General features: G+C 32.5%; 1 protein-coding gene and 2 long non-coding RNA genes across 9 annotated transcripts; 2 read left to right on the forward strand and 1 right to left on the reverse strand.

The window, feature by feature from the left end:
- Positions 1-1,261: 1,261 nt before the first annotated feature.
- On the reverse strand, positions 1,262-3,424 carry LOC148603914 (uncharacterized). Of its 2 annotated transcripts, none has more exons than XR_015916811.1 (3): positions 3,257-3,424; positions 1,917-2,022; positions 1,262-1,403 (listed from the first exon to the last, which is right to left on the reverse strand). It is a non-coding gene; the product is annotated as an uncharacterized LOC148603914 (long non-coding RNA). The 2 variants fall into 2 exon arrangements; XR_015916810.1 differs by having other exon boundaries at positions 1,917-2,944.
- A 186-nt stretch (positions 3,425-3,610) lies between these two features.
- LOC148603915 (oxidoreductase NAD-binding domain-containing protein 1-like) lies at positions 3,611-25,561 on the forward strand. Of its 5 annotated transcripts, XM_088553434.1 has the most exons (8): positions 3,627-3,743; positions 13,425-13,673; positions 16,549-16,615; positions 17,095-17,201; positions 18,285-18,426; positions 19,357-19,590; positions 23,388-23,472; positions 24,691-25,561. In XM_088553434.1, exons 3-8 carry the CDS (start codon positions 16,565-16,567, stop codon positions 24,852-24,854), a joined length of 783 nt encoding a protein of 260 aa, XP_088409560.1. In that variant the 5' UTR covers positions 3,627-3,743; positions 13,425-13,673; positions 16,549-16,564; the 3' UTR covers positions 24,855-25,561. The 5 variants fall into 5 exon arrangements, with proteins under 5 accessions (XP_088409557.1, XP_088409556.1, XP_088409560.1 ...); XM_088553431.1 differs by lacking the exon at positions 13,425-13,673 and having other exon boundaries at positions 3,611-3,743; XM_088553430.1 differs by lacking the exon at positions 13,425-13,673 and having other exon boundaries at positions 3,623-3,743; positions 16,537-16,615.
- On the forward strand, positions 3,854-6,530 carry LOC148603916 (uncharacterized). Of its 2 annotated transcripts, XR_015916809.1 has the most exons (3): positions 3,854-4,605; positions 5,727-5,765; positions 5,976-6,530. It is a non-coding gene; the product is annotated as an uncharacterized LOC148603916 (long non-coding RNA). The 2 variants fall into 2 exon arrangements; XR_015916808.1 differs by lacking the exon at positions 5,727-5,765 and having other exon boundaries at positions 3,857-4,605.
- Positions 25,562-26,053: the final 492 nt, after the last annotated feature.

Raw genomic sequence — 26,053 nt, forward strand, 5'->3', positions numbered from 1 at the left:
AGAAAATAGCTTACCAGACAACCTCTAGCATTGCTGGAGTACAACATGGTTTGCTACATAAGCATTGTATTGCTTTTTTATATATATTTCTTTATTGCTTTTATGGAGAATATTAAAATAGTTTCAAAACAGGCAACTTGTTTCATGCTAAACGGTTAAAGCAAAATATGATGAAAGCTATTTACAGGTTAGTGAACAGGGACGGCTCCAGACACTTTGAAAAGGAGGGGTGCAAGCCAATGTGATGGTGATGCCAAGACATTATTTTCCATGTTTTGTCAATTTTACAGATGAAAATGACTAATTTTCTGGTAAAAAGAAGGGGTGCCAACCCCCTCTGATCAATGAACAGGTATTACCAGCACAGTTGACTAATAATTATCATTCGATAAGATGTCCTATTAAACAGGTGCATCATGAGCTTATGGTATGATCATCAACTCAACATCTCTCTTAACTAGTGAACAAAAAAAAAATCACAATTTACCAGTCTTGTAGAGTTTATACAAGGAAACCATGAATTCAGATCAATTCAATGTAAATTATAGGTACAAGTACATGGCATGATTATGATTAGCTCAAAATTCAACAATAAATCCTTCTTTTTCAAAATGTTTAATGTCTGTGAATGTTTATATTTTATTCTATTTACCCATGGAACTTGTTTTTTTTTCATTGATTGGTTGTGGTTTCAATGCAAATTGCAATTATTTCTTGCATTTCAGGACAAGAATGTTTAACTGTATGAAATGATCCTGCTTTATACTACTCTACTATTATGACATTTTGAGGCGGTTTCATAGTGCTACCTCACAGAATCAACAGTTGCTTAGCCAAATAGTTTTTACACAAAATTACTTGTCTGAGAAGCAGTGAAAGATTTAGCACTCACTAGTCATAAGTAGAAAACTTAAATACATGTACCATTTATGTTTGCCAATGAGATAGTCATTCAAAAAAACAAGTAATGATTAAGCTTCTACAAGTGAAATCACCACATGGTTATCAATAATGGGCAAACCACATACCATTAAGCAATCCATAAAAAGGCCCAAAAACAAATAAAGTAAAACTATTTACAAAAGACCATAATCAACCTAATCTACAGAAAACAATGAAGTAATTTTTTAGGTCAGTTGATAGAGTGACAGCTTGCAGTGCAAGGGATTCTAGGTTGATGGCTGTTATTGTATACATGTATGAAAGTGACTTTTACTTTTGAAGCACAACATATTTAAACCTTGTACAATTGTATAAGAAATATGATTTTGAAAATCTTTATTTTCAAACTTCAGCTTCATATTAGCTTTCATTACAGTGCAAGCAGAGATTGAACAGCATTGAAGATCATCCAAATTCTACATGTATGAATTCTTTTCAGTCATATATATGCCATGGATGACCTGGAAGTATAAAAATCAGTAATAAATATACATAATACTCATATTCAAAGTTACTGTGATTCATGATTCCTGTATTGAAGTAGACCTCTATTTAAGTAAACCCTACATTATATGGCTCATTGGATGTTTTTTTTCTTCAAACAAAACATCCGTTTATGTTAAAATATTATGTCTATGTTACAACCTTCATTTAAGTGTCATGGGAACTGTAGTGCTACATTTTAAGCAATAAACACATATGGGATCTATCTACATTACACATGTAGAAATAATACAAATACATTTCTAAAATAAATTGACTAATGAGAGTTTATAGTGAATAATCAAAAGACTTTGAAAGTGGGGGTCCAAGCTATTAATTTCCTCATTTTTGCAAAAAATTTCCACATTACTTCCAACATTTCCCAACAAAAGAGGTGGTTCCTACCTTTGGAACACCCCAAATCAATATTAATTTTTTTTCTCCAAAAAACAAGGCATAAAAATATTGTATACAGAATCTCAAATACCTACACAATCTATTATCATACTTCATTTGAACAGAGCTTCCTGTTATGTATGACTTGTCTGGTAACTTGTATTATTGGTAGGTGAACATGACGGCTGCATCCAAAATTTTCTGGAAAATATCAAAACATATTTCCTTTTAATATGGAAAGAGATACTGAAAATCAACATGGATAGACTTTTATCATACTGTCATGACTATGGTATAATTGTACATGTTCATGACAACATACTGTGCAAAAGAATTCTGATGACTGATAAAACTAGTTCCTTATCCTTAGTTACAGATATACAATGTAAGTCAACAGCTTGTATTTATGGATCTATTAAAAAAGTAAAAAAAAATAGCATGATAACTTCTTTTAAAAAATTGGAAATTGTGTCTTATATAAGGTCATACAAATGTGTATGTTAATGTTTAGATTAATTTCCAAATCATATAATTCATGTAGTTTATCCCAAGTTATGTATAAAATGTTCTCATATGAATTACATGTACAATACCATGGAACATTAAATATTGTTTTTGATTGCCCTTGGTCAACTATTCTGCAATACTTGTTTCACTGGAGTTTCCTTGACCTTGTACATGAATTTATTTTTGTTCTCAAAAATGAAATATGGGGTACTGTATACACAAATAACAGATTCTTGAAAGGTTTTGTTTGTGTTACCCTATAATCAAGTAACTGTACAACTCATCATGTTCAACAAGTTTGTGTCATAGACTGATTCATTTAAATGAAAATCAACAGTCATTGACTCAACAACTCTTCATGTCTTTATAAAAATGTTTGTATGAACTGTGGAACATGTATACAGTACACGTATAAGGCTTAAGAAAGTTTTTTGTGTAACATATCTCCTGTAATTTGAACTGCACTCATTTACTTAGACTACAGCACATGATTTAGACAAATTATAATTAACAAATACATGGTATATGAAAAACACTTAAGTTATTTATCATAATTCTTCATTATTGTAACTGTGTTCAAGCTAAACAAAATATTTGTATTTTCATCATGGCGGCACTGTAAACAATAGTGAATGCATATCATTAATGTTCGTTTGTTTTGACAATCCAAATGTCGACTTTAAAAATATAAAAACAAAAAATTATCGCCAAAAATTGTAATAAAAACATATTGTAACGCTTAAAATGGAAAAAAATCAAATATAACAAATTACTAGCGACAAATATGCCGAAGTTCATAAGCAAGCTGCTGGTAAAAAAACACAATGGAGAAAATTTTAATTTGTTTTGTGTTTTTTGTAGAAGGTTTGGAATTATCTCAAACTACGATTTTCAGGTTCACTTGTATTCACCTTAATGTGTCACTTACTTTTTGGTGGAATATATGTCCATATGTGAGTACACGAAACTCAAATTCAGACGACCCCCCCAATGTGACAGCATGGTTTTTCACAAAATACCGTTCAGAAGTCTGATTTTAGTTCAAAAGTCACGTAAAAGTTTGAGAATTCCGAACTCCTGTTTCCACGGGCTGAACGTTTACCAATGGCAGGAAGTACTATGATCACAAAACAGCAGCAAATAAAAAGTAGTAAAAACTAAATTTAAATAATTATATAATTATCCCTCAATAACTTTAATTCATTAAAATTCCAAACTTATAACTTGGTCAATTCCATTAAAATTAAGAGAACTTTAAATATCTAATTTTGTGCGTTCTACCACAAACTTCCGTTGTTACAAAATCGTCTGCTATCACATGCCTAAGTCGGATAGAACATGTTGTGTTCCAAAGTCCTGTCTCTAATCTTTAGATCACGTCTACACAAATCATCTAACACGAAGACTATCCATAGGTAAATCTTGTTCATAAGTTGGTTATGGACATGTTACAACAGAACACGATTCATTCAACAAAATTCAATTCACTTAGAAGTTAGAGTTAGAAACTTTGTCTAAAGTTAGGGAGGTCGGTAGTGCGTTTATCGATATTCTTGCGAGAGCAAAATTCTCAATTTTGAGTCAACTTTAACACGTTAGAAAATGTTTAAAAATCCATTGCATGACAATCAAAAATATACGTAATTGAAGATGAGACATTTCTCTTTCTAAATATACAACTTTCATTGTTATTGGAGTTGATGGTCATTTGGTACAAACGTTTGAAGTGACGATACTTTGAGAAAAATGGCCGCCTGAAAAACTATGTGTCAAAGATCATACCTATTTCAAAATTCATTCCGCAAGCTATTACTGGACCGATTTTCTTCATTTATGGCTTAAATTTTTGGAAATATCTTCAATTTTGATAATCCGGTTGTCAGGCTAATTTTTTGGTTACAAAACATATTTTTTACGTAATTTTAAGGAAAAACATGTTGAAAAAAAAAAGTTTTTGCGTACCCGGAATGCACTGACAGTCGGATTCCGAAAATTTAATCCTTTCTGCGTCCATCCGTAACCCTGGTTTCAGAAGAAAAACAATAATAGCTTGCGGAATCGATTGGATATTAGGGTGGTCAGGGCGTGGTTTTCACAAAAATTAAAGCGGGACCGGTTATCGTTCTTGCTAACCGGATGTTACTGATCCGCCATAGCTTCTGTTAAGATTTTCGAACACTCGTGGATAAATGCCTTTTACCGACTGTTTTCTGGACGGATTTTTGACTGGTGGTGCAGACAACGATGGACCTAGGCCATGGAGGCCAATCACTTACGGTAAGTACCTAAATTATGTCTAATATAAGCCTAATCGCCCTGTTTCCGTAAGGTCAAATTCTAGAATGACCTTTTATCATCTGCAAGCTTAAAAACTATATTCACCTTCTTGGAAGGTCTGATTTTCGTTTGATTCTGCATGAGCTGATTTAAAAAAGATTACTCTCATTTAGCATTAGTTGGAATATGTTTCCATAACATTTTTATTAAACGATGAATATGTAATGAGGTAAATTCTCCCAACGTTTGATTGCAATCCATTCAAAATCTTTCGGACTTTATCGACTTTCCTATATTATCGGAAGTCTCTGTATTTTACATTGCTTTTTTTCTATTGGTTGGGAGAATTTGCACATATTGCATTTAATTTCCTTGATAATTCAATTTTAATTTATATGTAGTGCCCAATTTATATGAAACTCACATGTTTAAGCATAAACTTTCTTTATATTTATTTTAACTGTTTTATTTATTCAAAATTATCATATGTAGAAAAAAAATCAACCTTAAATTGCTTCTTCAAATGATACACAACTTTTTTTTCTGGTTTTCATTTTATCAGTTAATATATATTAATTATGACTTTTATTAGAACAATTATAATGTAGTCCTGCTTGTACTTTACTTGATAAATAGAACTTATTTGATGAGATTTATATATGTGGCAATTGCATATTTTACATATGACCTGCATCTTCTTAAGTTTACTTTATATATTCATATTGTACAATTTTTAACAGCTAACTTACATATTCATTTTTTAGAGGATTGTAGATGCTCTACTTATTTAATATTCATATACATGTACAATTGCTTGGAAAAGGTTTAAAATCCTAGTAATATACATTATTTATCATTAAATTTTAATTAATTATGGTTTAATATTTTTTTGGCCTTTTTAGGATCACATTGATTGACTCATAATACCAATCTTTTGTTGTATGTATATTTAAACATACTTGTACTATATTTTTTCTTCTAATTATTGATTTATTTCAGAAGAAAGTATTAGTAAACAGGCTGCCTAAATATTTATTTTATTTTGTCATATAAAAAGTAAACACTGATGTAAATTTTATTATGATTTAGTTTTATTTTCTGTTTGTTTTTCATCATTTTAGTTTCATTTTGTTGAGTTCTGGAGATGTTTCGAATTCATGGTAAGTTAGTTTTTATACTTTGATTTAGTTTGGTACTTTATTTATTTTAATAATAAAACTTTTGAGTCTTTTAATTATGGTAACAAATAAGCATTTACATTTAAATCATATATTACTTACAAGAACTGTCGATTAGTTTTGTGTTTAGACTCTGCTTTAAAACTGCCTCACAGTACATATTCATTGAATTCCACTACTTGTTTATTTCAGATGGCCTGAGGAGCATAGTGGGCTATGCTATGAGACGAATATGGGCCGAGTCTGAGGTAGGACCATGTGGGGTACAGTAAGTAGGGTAGTTCCAGACACACCTGAACCCGATAACCTGATTGGTAAGAGAGTTCAACACTTGATAGAAGAACCAGACGGATCACGCAGCGAAATTATTCATATTAAGTTATTTAACATAACATTAATATAACCTTATAAAACAATCTTCTTGTTTTGAAATGAAGATAATTATTCTGGAAAAGGAAGTTTGGTGTTTTTAACTCCTCACCACATCTTTTGTCAACCGCTTTGTGAGCAACCAACATCAAATAAAGTTTTACATTTTTTCAGATTGTTAGCAAACCAGATTATGATTTAATAGAAAGTAAACTAACTGTAAGTAAATTGATAAGGTAAATGATGTTAATAGGTGTAATGTCCTTATGTACATAATCTCTTTTGTAGATTTGGCAGACATAGTAGATCCTGGTGAAGAAACCCTTCTGGCCTGAAATGGAAACTTCGAAAAGTTCATTAAACTTAATCAAATGATGATATTTTGTTTATTATCATTTAATGTACATAATAGTACACATGAGGAAACAGCTAGGGCTTCAAAGTTCCATAGTGAAAGGATGCGCATTGGTTCAAGTCAATGTATTCATAAAAATTTTGTCAATTTCTTTGGAAAACAGCATTTGTTTTTGAAATTTTATTCAATTTTAACATAATAATGAGATTATTATTATGTTAAAAGACCCTATTTAAACAAGAAAACATTACAAGACTACATTAGGAATCTTAGAATTGACCAGACCTTGATATAATATTATTTTGCCACTTTTTACGGCAAAAATGTATGTTTATTTTGATTATCATCTGGCTTCATTTAAGGTATAGGCCTAACAAATTTTCATCCACATTAAACATTTTATAGCAAAATAAGATGAAAGTATCTTCATGTGATAGCTTAGATTCTAAGCTTTAAAATGGTACCACATAAGTATATGGTAGGTTGATATTTTGATCAATATAAGCATAAATATGCGGTTTTTTCTTTAAATCTGAAATTTTCAAAAATGTTCGATTTACACCCATTTTTCAACATTTGCTTGTTGGTTTTTAAATATAATTCAATTATTTCTTGATAAAAATATGTTTTTACATATTTAATCACAATAACAATAACTGTCATGTGCTAAAAACTGCTTTTAAATTCAAAATGTCTTTTTTTGTCTGACCTTTCGCCATTTTTTCCACTGAAAATAGCTCTAAAATTTACCCTAAAATGTAAATTTTTGACCTCAAAAAATTTTTTTGAACTGAAAAACATGATTTTTCAAGTCAAGCAACTTTATTGCCACACAAAACAAGTGACGGAAAAAATTAAATATTTTTTTTGAATTCTTAGTAAGCAAAAATGTATTTTTTTGTTGAAAAAACGCATTTAAAAAAAAGAGCGTCTGCCGCAGTGTTTCTGATTCCAATGAAAAACAAATCAGAGGTTTTGACATAATATTTGTTTATTTATTTCTGTTTAATGGATTACTCTTGAAAGAACAGCAAAGTATCAGATTTCTACTACCTTCCAATTTCCAAATATGAATATCCAAAAATGGCACTTTAATTCACGATGCTGTTGACACATAGCAAAAAAAACTAAGTCCAAAGTGTTTTTTTTGCCAATTTTAAAAAAGTGTAATTTTCTTTGTATCTAAGATACAAGTTTCCTGAATGGCTTAAATCAAAGTATGAAATGGCTTTATTTAAATGATTAAGACACAATGTATGAATTTCTTTACCTGTTTGACTTATGTGGGCCACAGAAGTGCCCAAAATGTGACACTTTTGCCTTCGCAAGAAAAATGACCAAAATTTTGAACTTTAAATTGTAATAACTTTTGAACCCCTTGACCGATTTTAAAAATTTTTGCACCAGTAAGTTACATTTCTTGGGCTCTTTCAAACTAATATAAACTTGTACATTTTCTATATACTTCATATTTTGACTGACCTCCCTACTAAAGTAAGGCTCAACCTGGTCTCACGCCGTCACGGCCCCACTGTTACATGTGTAAGTCGATGTTCTATCGGCTGAACTAAAGGTGAATTTTAAAGGCAAAAGTTATTTTTAGGCAGAAAAAACAATGCTCCAAGAAAGCCAAAAAGACCAGGAAACCAAAAAGATGCAACATGAAACAAAAAGTCATAAGAACTTAAAAAGGCTGTGACCCTGTGTGCAAAAACCACATATAAGGAATATATGTGAATAAAATTAATATGAGGAAGATGAAACCATTTTTACGCTCCGAAGGAAACATTAGTTAAAAAACACCTTTCGTAATTTAATTTTTTTGTCAGCTCAAATATATTATACTAATAACCTTTCAATATGGTAAATTTTGTAATGATTTTAATTGTCCTAATGCATTATCCTACTTGTCTTGGTCTGAAATGTCTATGGGCAGCAGTGTCTGGCATTCGTAAGGAATTATGGGTTGTCATGGTCCGAAATGTCTTTGGGTTGAGTTGTCCGGCATAGGTAAACATTATGGTCCCTATAAACTGCGAAACATCATTACAGATTTCTTTTTTCATTTAGTTTCGTTTAATACTGTTTCCATTTGTGTTGTTTTATTTTGTTTTTATTTCGGTTTGATTCATTTTGTTCCGAATTGTTTCATTTCGATTCTCTTTTAATCAATTCTTTTCGTTTCGTTTTTGTTTCGTTATTGTTTCGCAATTTTTAAGTACTGAAGAATTATGGGTAATGCTTATTACATAATTTTCATAAACATCTGGACGCCATACTGCAGACTATTATGGCCAACTCTGTCTTGGTAAAGCTATGATTTGATTGTTAAGCTCCTGAAACTGTAGGTACATATTGATGATTTTTGTAGCCACATGTATACAGAACCCAGTTAATAATACAGCCATTAATGCTCCCTTAGCGTATTAATCCAGAATAAAACAAAAGCCCAAAGAAGCTCCAGAGTTTTCATCTGGAGCAGACGGTGTGAAAATTCTGATGTTGCTCTACTCAAGCACCACCAGACCAGAATAACATAGTCATATAGCCAAACCAAAGCCTCATCAGTCTTTGATAAAATGAAGACATCAACCATCCCAGCCAAAGGCAGAAGCCCACCACCACAGGTGCAAAACATCTCTTTCAATGAAGAAGGGGTAATTAAATGAACAAGACCAGACACGATACAAACTTGCCTACTGTTATATTTGTGTAAATTGATACTGGTTAGTGAAATCAAATCAGTTCAGATTGGTTTATCATTTCATGATAAGCATGGTAGTTATGCCACACCCCAACTGCTCATGCATATTCATTATTTTGAACTATAGAAGCATGTACAGTCTGGGAGATATAAAAAAGAATTGATATCAATTTTTGGGGGACTTGGTTAAGATATTATTTTAATGATTTTACAAGGTATATTTTGAAAGTGAATTTTTATAATGTCAGAACTGATGCTATATGTTAATTTAATACCGTATACTATGTAGCCGCATTTATACTTAGATTTAGTGAATAATAGAGCTATATCTTGTGTTTACTTTTTATTATTTAAGGCCAAAAATAAAATATTCTTTGTTTCCCCAATCCCGACCGACCCGAATAATTTTATTGCCGATTTTATGTTGAAATTATTTTTGTTGTTAAAATCCATGTTGTGGTGCTCCTATAAAATGGAGGATTCAAATACATAAGAAAGGGACGATGTTCTTAAAAGCACCTTTGTAATCGACGTAGGTGAAAACGCTTTGATGATACGACTAGGCTTTTTCGGGTCTATACCATAGCCTCTAGGTTGTTCATAAATTTAAATAAACACATAGCCACCGTTCTATCGGTTTCTGTAGCCGTTTATTCGGCTGGAAACTTTAAGGAAAACATGGTAACAAATGTATTGCAGAGATTTTCCAAGAGGACTATCTCACACTAGTCTCGTAAAAGCAGACAGCTCATACTTCTCTCCTGGTAGTGGATGGTATACTGTATAATGGGTTATTTTTGTGCACTGTTCCAGGCATTTTTTATCTTTCATTCATTGTGATTAGGATTGATTATTTTTTCTGAGTCTTGATAAACTTTTATCTGCATATAAAGTCCGGCAACTAAAATAACCAAGAACACCACTGGCATCGGCATGGGTAGGGTCTAAAATGTGTAACCTGTGCCCGTAGCAACTTTTCCGCATACCCAAATATTGTTTTGCCAAGAAGTTAAATATATAAGTTGTATATAAATCCTTGGTTTTGCTAAAATATTCATTCTTACGGTATGTTAAGAACTCAAAATCGCATGAGATGAGAAAAAGTCTGTTTCAATGCATTTCTAGAAAATGATGTACATTATTCTATTATTTCTTGTTTGATTGGTTTTCTGAAGTCAAAAAGTCTAAAATGTGTGACCGAAAGTTACTGTACCCAGCTATTTATTGACTATTTCTCACTTTCCTGTCCAAATTTTACATTTTTCTAAAATTATTTAAGAGGTTAAAATTTCACCTTAAGACTATAGATAAAGTTTTGAAAGATTTTATATTATTTTTAAATAATAAGTGATAGAGTTTGAATTCCGTAACATACCTAGCGTCAATCCCCGTGCCAGCAAATAATGGATAAGATCTTGTCCAGAATGAAAAACAAAATCTCATAAACACAGTCAGATGCGATTTTAATTTATCTTCAATGAAAATTTTAATTATATTATGATGTTTTATTGTCAAATATGCAATACATTAGTACAGATAACAAAAATACCGGACTTTGATTTTGGGTACAGGAATGTCGGGTCATTTTGTAAATGTGTACCAAGGCAACTTTCAGCTGGAAATATCAAGTGATAATGAAGAGATTGGCAAAAAGTATTTGGGTATGGGGAGAACTTGGTACGGGTACGGGTTACACATTTTAGACCAAACCATCGGCATGATAATTTAGTAAAATTCTTATATAACATACTGATAAAACATGTTTCAGACACTGAGGATGTCATGCAATTGTACAAGGTTTATCCTTGTCCATTTTTTTTTCAGATACATTTATTAATCGTGCATGCAACTTTCTTATTCCCATGAACTACGTAATTTATTCGCTTTTATTTTCCATGCACCATGGAATCAATTATCATTCACCGTTCTTTAGTGCATGAAACCCTCTTTACCAATCACTAGGTAGCATTTCAAAATTACTGCAATTTTTGGACAGCATTTGAAAAATTATTTGGATTTCAATTAAATTTGGCACATGTAGGAAAACTTGTTATCCTGAGTTGAATGGTGATTTTGAAAATTTGATTTTTTCAGAATTGCTGTTATTTTCCTGCTATTTTTTATTTACATTTACTTAATTTTCAACAATATTCGGTTTTTGTAATAAACATGATATCCTGAGTTGAATGATAATGGTGGTTAATAATTATAAACCATGTTTTACTTCAGCATCTGTTTTTTTGCCTGAATATTTGTGTAAAGCAAGCTATACAATTCAGTACTAAATGGTATGGTTTTCTTTGCCTTTTGTGCAGCTGCTGGGGTAACAAAGGACAAGGAGACCATTAAAACACATCGTATTGTGTTACCAGTGTGCAGAGGCTGCATTATTAATGGCAAAATACCACCTAAGAGAAATCCAATAAGATAAATGATTTTTATTTGACATATCTGACATAAGGAAAATGATAAATTGATACACCGTAGAACTTAAAATACTAGCCTATAATGCTGGTTTGTAATTTCCTATTTACAAGTACCAAAAAAAATATTTCCCAAAAAATAAAATATTTTACCTACCTACCTAACCACACATGACTTGATAGGGTCGGGTTTGGGGAAACAATCAATTATTTATTTTTGGCCCAAACTGCAAATAATTGATTGGATTTTGATACGTGCAATACAAATCTAAAATGGTGGAGAACCCGACTTTATAGATGAATAGCATTAAAAAATGGTTACATTATTTTGACAATCCTCTGAAATTAGATATAGCGAAGGAAAGTATTTATTCGACCAAATAGATTTTCAACACAATATGGAATGGTATTTTTGTTCATTTATTTGGTGTCATAAGCATTTTGATATTGTAATTCGTCGAAATTAATAAAGAAACATCTTGAGGGACTAATGATATTTGTGTGGTTAGATACATATGTATGTGTGATTTAACGGGAAAAAAGATGGTAACAGATTTTTGCATTTGCATTCAAAAACAAATCGACAGTTAATACAATTTACTCTGTTTTTAAAGATATTTATTTCTTCACCAGACAATTTGACGTGAAATTAGTTTTTATTGCACTTCCCATATATTCAATTTATTGGGGGAACAAATTACGAAATCGTAATTGTGTTGATCAATTTGAAGAGGATGACAAGCTTCTCCATGAACAAATATAGGCATTGAGCAGTAGAATTTGTGACATTAATCAAATTCTTTATTCTCCTGCACTGTCCAATGACTTAATTAATTCAAGAAAGCAAGGAAAACATAAGCACTCTTTTTGTGGTTTCTCATTCCATCCATATAGTGATGAAGTGCATCAGTCTCCTTAACTTTCAAAACTGTGGCTCTTGAAATTATGCAAACTATTTAAAACTTACTGTTGATCCTCATTTGGACAGAGTCAACTTTCTCTGAGTACATTATTTGTATTATCTATTGATTTGTGTGTGCATATAGCTGCACCACTTATTTTCCCTCATGTTCCTTTCTCCAGTACATGTATGTCTGAATAGTCACACGACAAAATGCAGCTGTCTTCAGTACCCTTATTATCTATGTGTGTTTTGTCCTGCTACATAAGCCATGATGAGTTCGTCCAATGATGAAATTGCACTCCCCCTTACTGAAACTGAGTCAATTTTCCTATATCAACCAGATTTTTAACTGATCAGGAACTAAAAGACAATTTTCACTCCCTTCCGAAATGAAATTCAAGATTTACTGAAACTTCCATTCCTAGACTTTCTAAACCTACAAAAATGGCTGAAAAACTTGCAAATTGTTCTACCTTTTCATGACATTCAAATGACAATGCTAAAGTTTTTTTCGCAGAGTTTAAATCGTACAATCTGCTGCACAACCTTCATGACTACAACGGAAAGAAGGTTGCCACAATTTAATTTGCACCTCCGTGGTCCTGCTCTTGTTTGGTTCAATTCTTTAAGTGAAACAGCTCAACGTCAGTGGTCTTCTGTTGCAATACTTTTTCAAGAGAAATTTATCAATTTCACAAGCCATAGTACAGTTGCAGTGATGGAAGGCCTGATTTTTAACACCCTTCAATTAATCCTTGGCCAAACCATTGACGACTTTCATTCACAAATTCTTGAAAATGGCAATCTATTACAGAAGCCAAATCATGAACTTTTGGCTAAATTTATAGATGGATTGCCCAAAAAATAGCATTTTTCGTACTTGCAGATCAACCGAAGGATGGCCGAAACTTGTGGTTACACAACTCAAAATATCGCAGTAGTAGAATCAAATTCTTTTGACCTTTCATCTCTTAGTTTGGAAGTTTTGGAGCTCCGTAAGCAATTATCTGAGCTTTCAACTACAAACCATTGTCAGGGATATCGTAGTTAGAGAATACAAAAGAGGCGGCCAACCCATTTCTGTGTATGCCAGTGCAGTGTGGGATATGTAAACTTGCTGCGTTATTAGATACTGGTAGTTAAAATTAATATTATGTTGTTTGATTTGTTTTATTCTTTACCTAACTGTTATAAATCTTGTGTATTTACTTTAAATGAAGAAATACAATTGGCTAATGGTACACTGATAAAGGTAATTAGTACTGCATCTGTAAATATTACAGTTGATGGGAACATTAATAACAAGATTAATTTTTATTTACTTTCAAGACATTTCCAGCGAGAATAGCTACAAAATTAGGGCACAAACACACATTTGTGTGGATCCCGCATCAGAGATTGTCGTTTGGGGGAAAGTTCTTAAAATATTATCCACTGGATTACAAGGAGTGTGCAATAATAATGCTTATTTGTTACAGAAGGGTCTGCTTCTTGCAAAAACATTAGTGACAATTCCTACACATCACCAAGTTCCGCTTAGAATTTTGAATTCATTTAATGAATTCATTACAATACCGAAAGAGTCAGTTTTATCTGACTTTAATGTCCTGGGAAATGACTATCATGTAATTTCTGATAAATTACCTTCTGATAAAGTAAAAAGTGTTAACAGTATATTATATACGGGAATGAACCATGACAACTTCAAATTTGATACATTCATGGCAGAATTCAAAATTTCTGAGTCTCTGACTTTAGAGCAACAACATAAATTGTCACAGTGCCTCTTTCAAAACAATGATCTTTTTGTTGCTAAAACAATCCTAATTTGGCTTTCACTGTTGTTGTGGAACATCAAATAAATTTAAAACCTGATATTTAACCAAAACACTTTAAGCCATACCATCTACCTCCTCATAAACGGGAGATTTTGCGTTTTCATTTGGATGAATTATTACGTTAGGGCATCATTGCCCCAGTTGGCGAAGAAGAAGACGTTCCAATTACTAGTCCTATAGTATCGGTAACTGAACATGATAAAACAAATCAAGATAGTTCGTCCAAAAAACAAGTAAGTTTGGAAGAACTGACTGAATCGTTTTCCTACTATACCTGAATTTTATTTCTTCAATTGATTTGGCGTCTGGATTTTTCCAAATTGGTAAAGAAAAGTGTTACACCTCTTTTGTATGGCCCATACTGGAATATGCATACACTGTGTGGGACCCAAATACAACAAGGAACTTCAACAAGTTTGAGGCAGTGCAAAGATGATCAGCACGCTTTGTTTGTGGGGTCTACCGGTATATCTGCAGTGTGATGTTGCAATGCTAGACCATCTGAAATGGACATCTTTGCAAGAACACAGACAACATTAGCAAACAATAATTCTGTACCAAATCTTCAACAATCTTGTGGCAGTTCCTTCAGACTAACTTGTGCCAAAGACTACAAATGTCAGAGGACATACAGTAAGTTACATTGTACCACACACTACAACATGATTGTATAGAAATTCCTTCTTCCCTGACACCAACAGAATATGGAATTAACTTCTGCAGACTGTGGTCCAGATGAAAACCCTGGAGCATTTGGTTCGGATTTGCCAACTGGCCTGCAATAATTTGCTGAGTACTGTGTTTTTAGCTCACCTGGCCATAGGCTATGTGATGTTTTTTATGTTATCAGTTAAAAAAACTTAGAATCTGCAAAACACAATTTAATGAAAGTTGGTATTACTGTTTTTTAGGGTATCCTGCACTAAGTGACCCTTTGGATTATTGATTGATGAAAAAACATGGCCACTGTAACTAAAAATAGAACAAAGGGGTGGTAATACATTTTTGCAAATAAGTCAAAAACCGTTGAATTTAGCCAAATTATGATGGAATAATATTGTTCACCATCAGTAGACAGACCTTTGCCAAAATTTTTTAAATGATTTGTAGTCTGTTATAGGATTTATGGCCCCTGAAACAAATTTTTTTGTCATTTTAATGTGTAGAACTCTCTGAAACCAATTGTAACAAACTTTAATAGAAGTTGGCATAATTTTTTTAGGGTTTCCTGAATAAACTGATCTTTTAATTTTTTTCTTCTGTCAAAAAAAAACTAGGCCCTCATTACTAAAAATAGAACACAGGGGTCAAAATGCTTTTTTTCTCTTTTTCCTTCAACTATAGAAGAATAATGAAAATGAAAGCTACCCATAAGATAAACATGATATTCAGAGTTGACAGCAGTATAAATTTATTTTTCAGGCAGCCATTTTATGACCATTTTCACCAGTTGCTCAGATTCCATCTTTAGGAAACTAGATGTTTATAAGTTGAATGGTGATGACAAAAGATTGTTCTTGGCGGCCATTTTTCTGTTAATTTTTATACTTGCTTTGATTTCAACTATGATTGGTTTATATAGTGAACATGGCGTCCTGATATGAATGGTGATGATCAAAATTTTGGATAGCTGTGTTTAACTTCAATTTATGTTCTTTTTCAGCAAATCTGTACTAGGCTAATGCCCCCTCAGACCTGGTGGGTTAACCGGGCATAGGGGGACCCCGTCCAAATTTTTTCCAGAGGTTCTAAAAACTTTTTGAAAGCATTCCAACATTACACAGTGCCATAGGTAGTCTTTTTACCTTACAGCATTCTTCAGTATATGCTCTTTCTCAGCAATTTTTAACATTTTTACCATTATGGTCTTTACTATATAACAACCTTCAGGAACATATCAAAACTCAACAGCTTTTATATGAAACTGGAAATTTTTCTTTCAATAAGTGACAGTAAGTGAGAGCTTTTTTTTAGCAAAGGGCAGCAAAATGAAGTTGAGGAACATCCTAATTATTTCTGGAATCTAGAAAGAAATTTTATGAATTAAGTGAACCTTATCAGATACAACATAAAAAGATAAGAAAAATCTCAAGTAAACCATGCAACTTTAGAACATTTGTCCTGATTGTATTTGGAATAAATAGAAAAAGCTTAGAATAGTTTATGTTTCAGACAGTTTCAGAAAAGTATGACAGACAACAACCATTTAGATAGGACAGCAGACAGTGGTCGTCACAATGTAAGTACCTACTGTAATATAGATTGTAGACTTTATAGTAATCTTGAATTACATATTCAACAAACAAACTTGTTAAACTATCATGGTTTCAGAAAATGAATTAGATTCCAAGCTATTATTGGTCAATTTTATATTAAAATAATTGCATAAAACTAACAATGCTTTGCAACAAAAGAGGAGGGGTCTTTCATCACTGGAACCCCCTGAATATACCACTGTATGGATCGAAGTTGTTTTTTCATAGAACACAAACAGTATACACCAAGTGTACCACAGGGCAGTGTCCTTGGATCTACTAGTATTCTTTTCTTAATTTACATAAATGATGTACCTGAATACCCAAAATCTAGTTAGCTTAGATTATTTGTTGTTGACTGCATAATGTGTAGTTATTTTACTACTGTAAGTACTTGTGTGATGCCACTAGTTGTTAAATTTTATAATTTACTGATAACACAAGTCTTTTTTTTTTCATTCAGGTTATATCTCTGGCAACAGTGACTGGTTTGAGAGAGGAATCTAAGACTGTCAAAAGTTTTAAGCTGAAAGTACAAAATGAAGAGCTGTTTTTCAAAGCAGGACAATGGTATTTATCTTGGTACATGTTCATGCATAGGACCATAAGTCCTTATTAATGCTAATTCATCCAGTGCTTCCCATTAATTAGTAAAGGTCCTGTTAAAAATAATTATGAAGATCAGGAAATAATGATCTTAAACAGTGTACATCTACATGGAAGACTGGTTGTTTTTGTTATCTGTAACAGTGGAATAAGAATGGCAGAATTGAACTGTTTTGACTTATTTAATGATTTCCCAATCTTAGATACAACTCTTTTTCTGGTATTTTGTCCTAAAATGTGACCTTTTGAAAGATATGAGATTGAACCACATTCAGTGATATTGCTTACCTTAAGTAACTTCCGAAATAAGACAGTTTCTTCTAATGAAAGTTTCCCAACTTGTCAAAAAAATGGCTAAGAATTTACCCCAAATAAGATGAAGTATTTCCTAATGGGTAGTCGAAGTGCTGAATATGGTATTTTTGCTTAAAATTACACTGAACAAGTATTTATGACTTGTATTTTCTTGCATTCCTCTAATAAGAGATATGATTTTGTATTGTTAGCTAAAATTTCCCAATTTAAAAAAAATGAATTGATGCATAATTTCCCAATTTAAATAGGATGGGGGTAGTTTTGAAAAAAGCGAACAATATCTCTGACATTTGCTGGAGTCTTTGGTGAACCTCAATACTCAATAGTTAAAATTCAGAAATAATCAAAGGTTTTCAAAAAGACAAATTAGGTCAACCAAAATACACACAAAGTCAAGTGAACTATTAAAGACAGAAACAAGAAACAACATATATAACAAAAATGTACATATTGTGGAAGTAATGTTGTTTGTTGGAGACCAATTTTCATGACTTTTGTGGGTTTTGCAAACCATGAAATTTTTTTCCTGAAGAAGTAGAAATTCTCCATTCATTTGTATGATGAAGCTGTCAAATCAATGAATTCAAGAATTTACAAACTAATGTTTTTTCCCTGAACCATGAAAATTGGTATTCACAAATTTGAATACTTTCACAGCATGTCATGATGCAAACCTTTAAGTCTTACACCAAATGTTGTGATTTCTTGTGGTTTCTATAATATCTGTTATAGGGTTGATATGTTTATACCACAAGTTTCTATTGTTGGTGGATTTTCTATGTGTTCTTCACCTGAACAACTGGAGACTGAGAAAACATTATCATTGGCTGTAAAATACAGTAAACACCCCCCTGCTGAGTGGGTACATACTCAGGTAAGTACTGAACTTATATCTTGTGCTGAGTGGGTACATACTCAGGTAAGTACTGAACTTACACCATGTGCTGAGTGGGTACATACTCAGGTAATTACTGAACTTACATCTTGTGCTAAGTGGGTACATACTCAGGTAAGTACTGAGCTTATATCTTGTGCTGAGTGGTACATACTCAGGGTACATTCACAGGTAAATACTTAGTGGCTTTATAAATTTTTTATTTGCCAATTTTTGAAAGATGCACTCTTCTGAAACCAAAGGTTCTAACGTTTTGAAACTTTTCACGATTGTTAACATACAATCACTTTTTTGACACTTAAAAGTATTCATATGGATAAACATTTCCCATTTTTTTCAAAATGTAATTTGCCCCAATCCTCAAGATTTCAATTATGAATACTTGTACACGTCTGCTATTTTGAATATAGGTTGCTTGGATATACTGTCTGCATTGCAAAGGAATGAAAATGTACAATGTTTCAGGTTGTGATTAACTTTAATAACTTCTAGGTTGTTTGTATGCAGACAGTATACACAATATGTAATTAAATTATGTGGATATATGCTTGTACTACAAAAGTATATAAGGGGGAAAAAAATAATGACTGAGCTTTTGATTTTGGCAAATAATGGTTAAAATTGACAGAATCTTGGATGCTTGATGATAGCTTAGGTATCTAGAGTTCATGCAAAAGACATTCCTTTCTGCAGATGACACAAAGGAGTACTGCTTCAAGACATTATAAGTATGAAATGTATTCATTGTGTTGCCATCAGTGTGTTTGTATGGCACATTGCATAGGCTCAAAACAGTATCGAAGTACGGTACTATATATTGAAAATGTCCTGTGGAGCTCTTAAAATAATATTTCAATACTTTTTTGACATTTCAGGTGTAAATAAAGTATTGCATATAATCTTTTCCAGTGTGCTGAAGGAACACAAGTTAATATTAGAGTTGGTGGAGATGTTTATTATGACCCTATTAAAACAGAACCCCCTCATGACCTACTTTTGATAGCAGGCGGAATTGGTATTAACCCACTCCTCAGTATAATGTGCCATGTCAGGGATCAGCTGAAATCTTGGGGAGACAAGTCTATACCTGACCGACTCTTGCTCATGTACAGTGCCTCCACACAAGATGAATTAATTTTTCAGGTATATTTAATTCAACAGTATCAATCAAGTTAGAATAAATCAATTTGAAGCAGAGGAAAACCAACACATGCTTACATGTGCCAAAAACGGCCAGGGTTTTAATGTCTGAGAGGAACTTGTTTCTTACACATTTTAAAAATCTTCTAGCATTCTTGACACAAGGGATCATCTTTTGGTTATTCTCAGCTAATGATATTAATTTCCTTTTTATACAACCACAGAAGTTTTTATGTTGTGTATGGTATGGTACTGTCTTCCCGTCATCATCTGTGATGTTATCTTAAAGGCACTTAATAGAAGATGGTGGATCTTAATAGGATCTTGTTAAATTTTTTAAAAGTAAACATTTTACCAAACTTTTAACTACCACGTTTACCAGACTATAAGTCAATTTTTTTTTCCAGCAAAGTGTCAGCCTCAACTTATTGTCCACTTACTCTTATATGAGGATTTTTCAAGAAAAAGTGTTCATCTACAATGCATTTCATTAGATTTGTTTAGTTCACTTTTGATTGCTTTAATTCAAAATTTTGGGTAAACTGCAACCAACAAAATTTGTCACTCAATTAGTCAAACTGGCAATTGAACTTGAAGATTATTGATTGATTGATTGTTGGGGTATAACGTCCGAGCAGCAATATTTCAGCTATATTCTGACAATGAACATGAAATGGATGATAAAATGAACATGAAATGAAAAATGGGATGGGACACAAGGAAAACAGGGTCGACAAATTTTGATTGCCACAAGAAAAAGGGAGGGATGGGTAGGGTCAGGCAATTGAGCCTCCTGTGGCGAAGCGCAAAGGTTCCTACTCCTATCGAATACCACAGCAGGGTTCTTTAACGTGCGAGGAACGTGGCATCTTTCCCAACACGATGCACCACTATGGTTTGCGGTCAGGTTTTCCGTATTATAGCCTGACAACCCCAGCATGTAACATGCCAGGGGTACTCCATTCCACCACCTGGGGCACACATCCCAGTTGTTCTGTGGGCAGAGCGCCTAGCCCCTGGCTAGGTTTCTGAGCACTATTTAGTTGCGTTTTATGACAAGCTTAGCACTGCTGCAGGCCTATTCCTTTGACACCCAGGCCTGCACAGGGCTCGAAGATTATTGATCAGTGCTGTTATCCTTTATGAATGAATACGACGATGTTAATAAAAACTTTGAAAGTTCGAAACTATTAAAATATATAAAATATATAAACAAAACAAAACTCATTTTTAATTGGAAAGACATTATCGAGTGTTCCAGAGTTATCAATCCTTTAATATGCAAATTTATACCCATTTACAGTATGTCCTATTTCATTTGCAAATGGCGCAATATAATCAGTTAAGGTGTTATCTAAATGACTGATTGCAATCAAATTTACAGGTAACAATTATTTTTTATTGTATTTCGTAATACCAGGTAATACAATTTATTAATTACTGCTCGTAATTTTGACCAATTCATCAAACAAATTTCTTGCTTATTTCACATATGGGTTTGAGGTTTCAGAGCCATTGACACACCATTCAATACAAGTAATTTAACTCACAGACAAAGTACACTTTAACAAATACAAAAATATTAATTTAATTCAGAAATACTATACAAAGTAACATTGCTGGAATAATATGCTATTAAAAACAAACCGCTCAGCTTGGATCTCTGCTGACACCTACGATATTAATGCACACTTCTGGCCCTCGACTTATCTACCAAATTCGACTTATCTATGTTTTTCGTCAAATTTGGTCAAAATTAGGCAATTCGACTTATAGTCTGAAAAATATGGTATATACCATTAGTATATGTGTATGGATCTCCATGAAATTACTGTTGAGGACTTAGGGACAAAAAAACATAGGGAACATTTTGTTGTTTGTGACTAGTTTCATTCTGGTAACTGTAAATGTATCAGGTTTCTTTGTTAGTAATTTTCATGAGTTCTGCCAAGTGAACATATTAGCAGGTATCAAAATTTTTCATGTTTTCAAAAAAATGATAAGCATTATATTATGTCAAAAATCCATTCAGTAGATAGTATTTTTCATGTTTTTTTTTCCAAAGCAAAGACTATGAAAATTGGTACACCACAAAAATTTATACATATACAGTTTATGATATGTAAAACATTTGTTAAAAATCTGAAATTAAGAGATGTATCAAGTTTAAATATTGTGTCCATACTTGTCCCTACTGTTCAGGGTTCAACCTCTGCTTTTTTATCAATCTGTGCTCTTCCAAGTGGAAAATGAACTAAGAAATAATCATTCACATTACAAAGACAATTCAAGCAAAGGCAAATTGCTTTAATACAGAGAACAAATAAGAACTTGAACCAATTTATTATTCTCACTAAAAGCATCCTAGAAGTAAGAACACCACAAAGAAGGAGATTTTTTAAAGATTTTGTTCATTCTTCTATGAGCCCTTCCCTGCACATAGCCCTATACACCCCAACTTCAGAGTTTTGAGGGTTTGTTTGTATCTCCACCTCCTTGTCTTTTTAAAAATTCCAGCCCTCTTTCAGCCTTGTCGATGGTGATTGGGGGTTTTTAGTGGCAGAGCCCAGCCTTCGGGATAGCTGACCGAAGAACTCAGTCAGAGTATGTCCTAGTAGCAGTTTGGCTGCCGTGTTGACGCTTTGGCCTACTCCCAGACCCCACGTGGGTCTGAGAACATTTCCCCACTCTGTCAGGGAGTACCTCAACTTGTAGAGTGTTCAACCGTGTCTCTGCCATCCTTGATAATATATTGTTGCTATTGCTCAAATATATTTCTATTAACCAATCACGGTTTGAGTCACGCTGGGACAAATTAATCACTTACCTAAGTTATCTACCTTTGTGAACAGAAGTGGTAAAAAATGAAAACAACAAATGATGATGATTTTAAAAAAATTTTCTAGCACGAGGGAGTGGTCGCCCAAACATATTTTTGGGGCCAGCAACTTTGTGTCTTTTGGAAACTTTTAGTCACCCTAATACAAAACTGGTTGCATTTGGCGAGCCGGAGATGTGCCATTTCAGGCACTGTTATCGGGGTAAACAGGTCTAAAATGTGCTTGGAGTTTATATTTACATTTAATTTTTTGAGTCTCTTTACATTACAAATGGGTATCCCACTCTTCATGACTTTTACAGTTAGTGCATTCTATGCTTCTAACTTACCGACGATTATACACTTATCTCTTAGTAATTTAAAATTTCAAATGCAAGTTCACCCTCCGTTTAGCTTGTTAGTTAAAGCCAGTCACTTTCCGTTTAGCTTGTAAGTTAAGCCAGTCACTTTCCATTTAGCTTGTAAGTTAAAGCCAGTCACTTTCCATTAAGCTTGTAAGTTAAAGCCAGTCACTTCCCATTTAGCTTGTAAGTTAAAGCCAGCCACTTTCCATTTAGCTTGTAAGTTAAAGCCAGTCACTTCCCATTTAGCTTGTAAGTTAAAGCCAGTTACTTTCCTGTTATATTGTTAAACCAGTAAATTGCAAAGTTGTTAAGCATTATACATTATAGGGATATGAAGTACTGTTTTATCTGACAGCTTGGTCAGATAAATCCTGTGTATCTGAAAAGAGTTTTCAGTTAAAAAGTGTCATTGTTAGAGAGACCTAGAAAGTAAGTACCGGTACATGAATATACCACATTATGGGGTGTCTTAAAAGTGGTTGTTTTATTTGAAATTGTCGAGAGTTCAAGAAAACAATCAATACTGTCAATTGATTTATGAAAGATAAAATTTGTAATTACAGAGCCTTTTTTATTCATAATTATCATTTTTTAGATGTGTAAAATTTATTTTACAGAAAGAGATAAAAGAAATGACATCAGAGTTCAGCCAGTTAAGGTGTAAATTTTTTATAACAAGAGAAGGATCAAGTAGAACTGAAGGTATATTTACCATCCATTAGACATTTTACTAATTATATACAGTGATCTACAGTTTTAGTAATTGTCTGCTCCCATAGGAAAGTTCAGCATGAGAATGAATTTCCCACAACTCCATGAAAAAATTTGGCATTAAAATTAATTTCCCCCAACTCCATGGAAATGTTTGGAATGAAAATCAATTTCTCACAATTTATTAAGAAAGTTTGGCATGAAAATTAATTTTCCACTACTCCATTGGAAAGTTTGAAGTGAGAAATTTTCATAACAGAACAGGTAATTTAGTATGGAACTTTATTCTAACAATAGAAATCAATTTTCAAAACATACAAATTGTCTACCTGAACTTGCCATGGGTATAAATGGAAAATGGATTAATGATTGATCTAAACTGAAGTGTTTAATGTTGTCCTGATTGCTTATTTTACAGTATGGACTTGAAAGTGTGCAAGGGGACATAATTCAACCCATTGGTCTCACTTACCACTTCCAGGCCAAATAGCCACCCCTATGTAGTACAAAAAAACACTGAACCTAGATCTATGCATTGTAAGTGCATGATTTGTGTGTATTTTGATCAAAAGTAGTCAAAATAAAGCTGAGGATGTGTACTTTAAAATCATGTTTGTAATTTATTACAAAAGTGTATGCATATTATTTATGTGTGTGAGTAATTCATTTAGCAGAAAAGGTAAAATGTGGATTTTCAGTATTATTTATTCAAGTAAATTTTGTGAAGAATTTCTACAATCATCGTACCATTAGCATAATGATTTTGAAAGGCTTATTATAGAAGCTTTGCAATGGTATGCAACTGTAAGATGTCAATTATCCTGGAAATTCATAGTGAAAATTTGAAAATTACTTTTTTAAGTAATTGATACCTTAGAACCATAACATTAATCCCATAAACCAGGGTTCTTGCACCTGGTAATGTTAAAAAAAAAAGTCAAGGTACCTTACATTAATAGAATTCTGTTCATATACTCAAATGTCCTGGTTCCAGACATCATCAGATTCTGGCTCCTGACACCACTAGAAACATGTAATAGCATGTAATTAAACGTATTCCCTAAACTATTCAATGAATTTTTTTAAAACTTATTAGTTTTGTGGAATGTTTGCATATGGAAATAATTAAACTACTAAAATCAATTGGGTATTGACTAAGTACAGAAATTTTAACATAGTTTGTACATGCACTTTTGTTTTTACTTGTAGGAAGAATTAGTGAGGCAGATTTAAGTGAAGCATTTAGCTGGTTACGTGTAAACCAGACTAAGGCCTATATATGTGGACCTTCACCAATGATAACAGACATAGAAAATCTCTTGTTCAAACAGGGACTCAGTAAACAGAATGTTTTGTATGAGAAATGGTGGTGATCCCAAGAGGTCACAGGATGGATTTAGTAGATGAGATTCTCAGGAATATAATCATTCTCTTTGTCAGGATATGTGTTCATATTTATTCAGGCTTAATTGTATTTTTGTAATGAAACTTCCATAATGATTGTATTATTTTGTTGTTATCTGATAGAAAACCATCTCTTCATTTTATTCTAAATTAGAAAGCCATAGACAGACATGTTTTCTTTTTTCGATTTAAATGAGAAATCAAATTTTTCAAATCCAGATTTTACCATTGGGTATCTTCCTTTATCTGTATACTAAATTCCAATTTTAGCAATTTCCCAATTTTTTTGTTGGCTTAGTATAATCATGTCTGTTGAAATCCTTCATGAATTCATATTGAGTTCTTTTGCAATGCATACAATTTACTAAATTTAAAACTAGAAAAACTGTGAGCAGTGCTCACTAACTTGATACCCCACTCCCCATTTGATAACATGCCCCTTTTGACTTCAATTCCATTCAGTGGTGTAAGAGGTGGGTCCCCCAATGTCCCTGTATTCATGAATGACTGAGTCCGTGTTTTGCTATGTGAAACCCCCAGATTGATTTTGATCAAAATCTAAAACAACATCTTTGGTTGTATGTCATAGTAAGCTTATGCAAAAAATACCTATTATTGGATATGTTCAATCACAAAATTTATGTGAACTTAAATAAATTCTTCATCTTTTGTTTTCCATGTGGCTACATATTTTTTGGATTATTATGTCCCCCCCCCACTCATCCACTCATATGGGTGATATGACACATTGCTTTGGCCCTGTTCATCTAAGTGCTGGTCTTGGAAACCACTTTACCAAATTTCATGAAATTTTGTAGTTAGGACATGATATATAGTCGTACATATTACAAGGAATTTATGATCTATTTTGACTTATAACAGGGGAGATAAACTTCAACTAAAACTTCTGCCTGTTCTGCCTTCTACAGATCTATACTAAGTCATTTAATGTTGAAATTTAACCTGTGAGACAATTTGGTGTGTGTCCGTCATATCTCGGGTTTATTTTGTTTATAGAGTAAAATTATGAAACTTGATTCAATGCCCATGTGATTCATTTTTTTTTTTTTTTTTTTTTTTTTTCATAAGTTATTGTTAATGTATTTAATTTGGTGGGTATCATTTTTTGTAATTTGTCAAAATGTCATTTTTGTCGTTGAGTTTTTTT

The sequence above is a fragment of the Perna viridis genome, chromosome 11, assembly GCF_037379345.1.
Source record: "Perna viridis isolate PV_CMFRI_1.1 ecotype Kerala chromosome 11, ASM3737934v1, whole genome shotgun sequence".
Classification (NCBI taxonomy): domain Eukaryota; kingdom Metazoa; phylum Mollusca; class Bivalvia; order Mytilida; family Mytilidae; genus Perna; species Perna viridis.

Excerpts from the sequence above, each read along its gene's own strand:
- LOC148603915 (XM_088553430.1), top strand. The coding sequence starts at position 3,667 with ATGTTGTGTTCCAAAGTCCTGTCTCTAATCTTTAGATCACGTCTACAC. Across the intron at positions 16,616-17,094 it reads CAGACAGTGGTCGTCACAAT|GTTATATCTCTGGCAACAGT; the intron begins GTAAGTACCTAC and ends TTTTTCATTCAG. Across the intron at positions 19,591-23,387 it reads AAGATGAATTAATTTTTCAG|AAAGAGATAAAAGAAATGAC; the intron begins GTATATTTAATT and ends TTTATTTTACAG.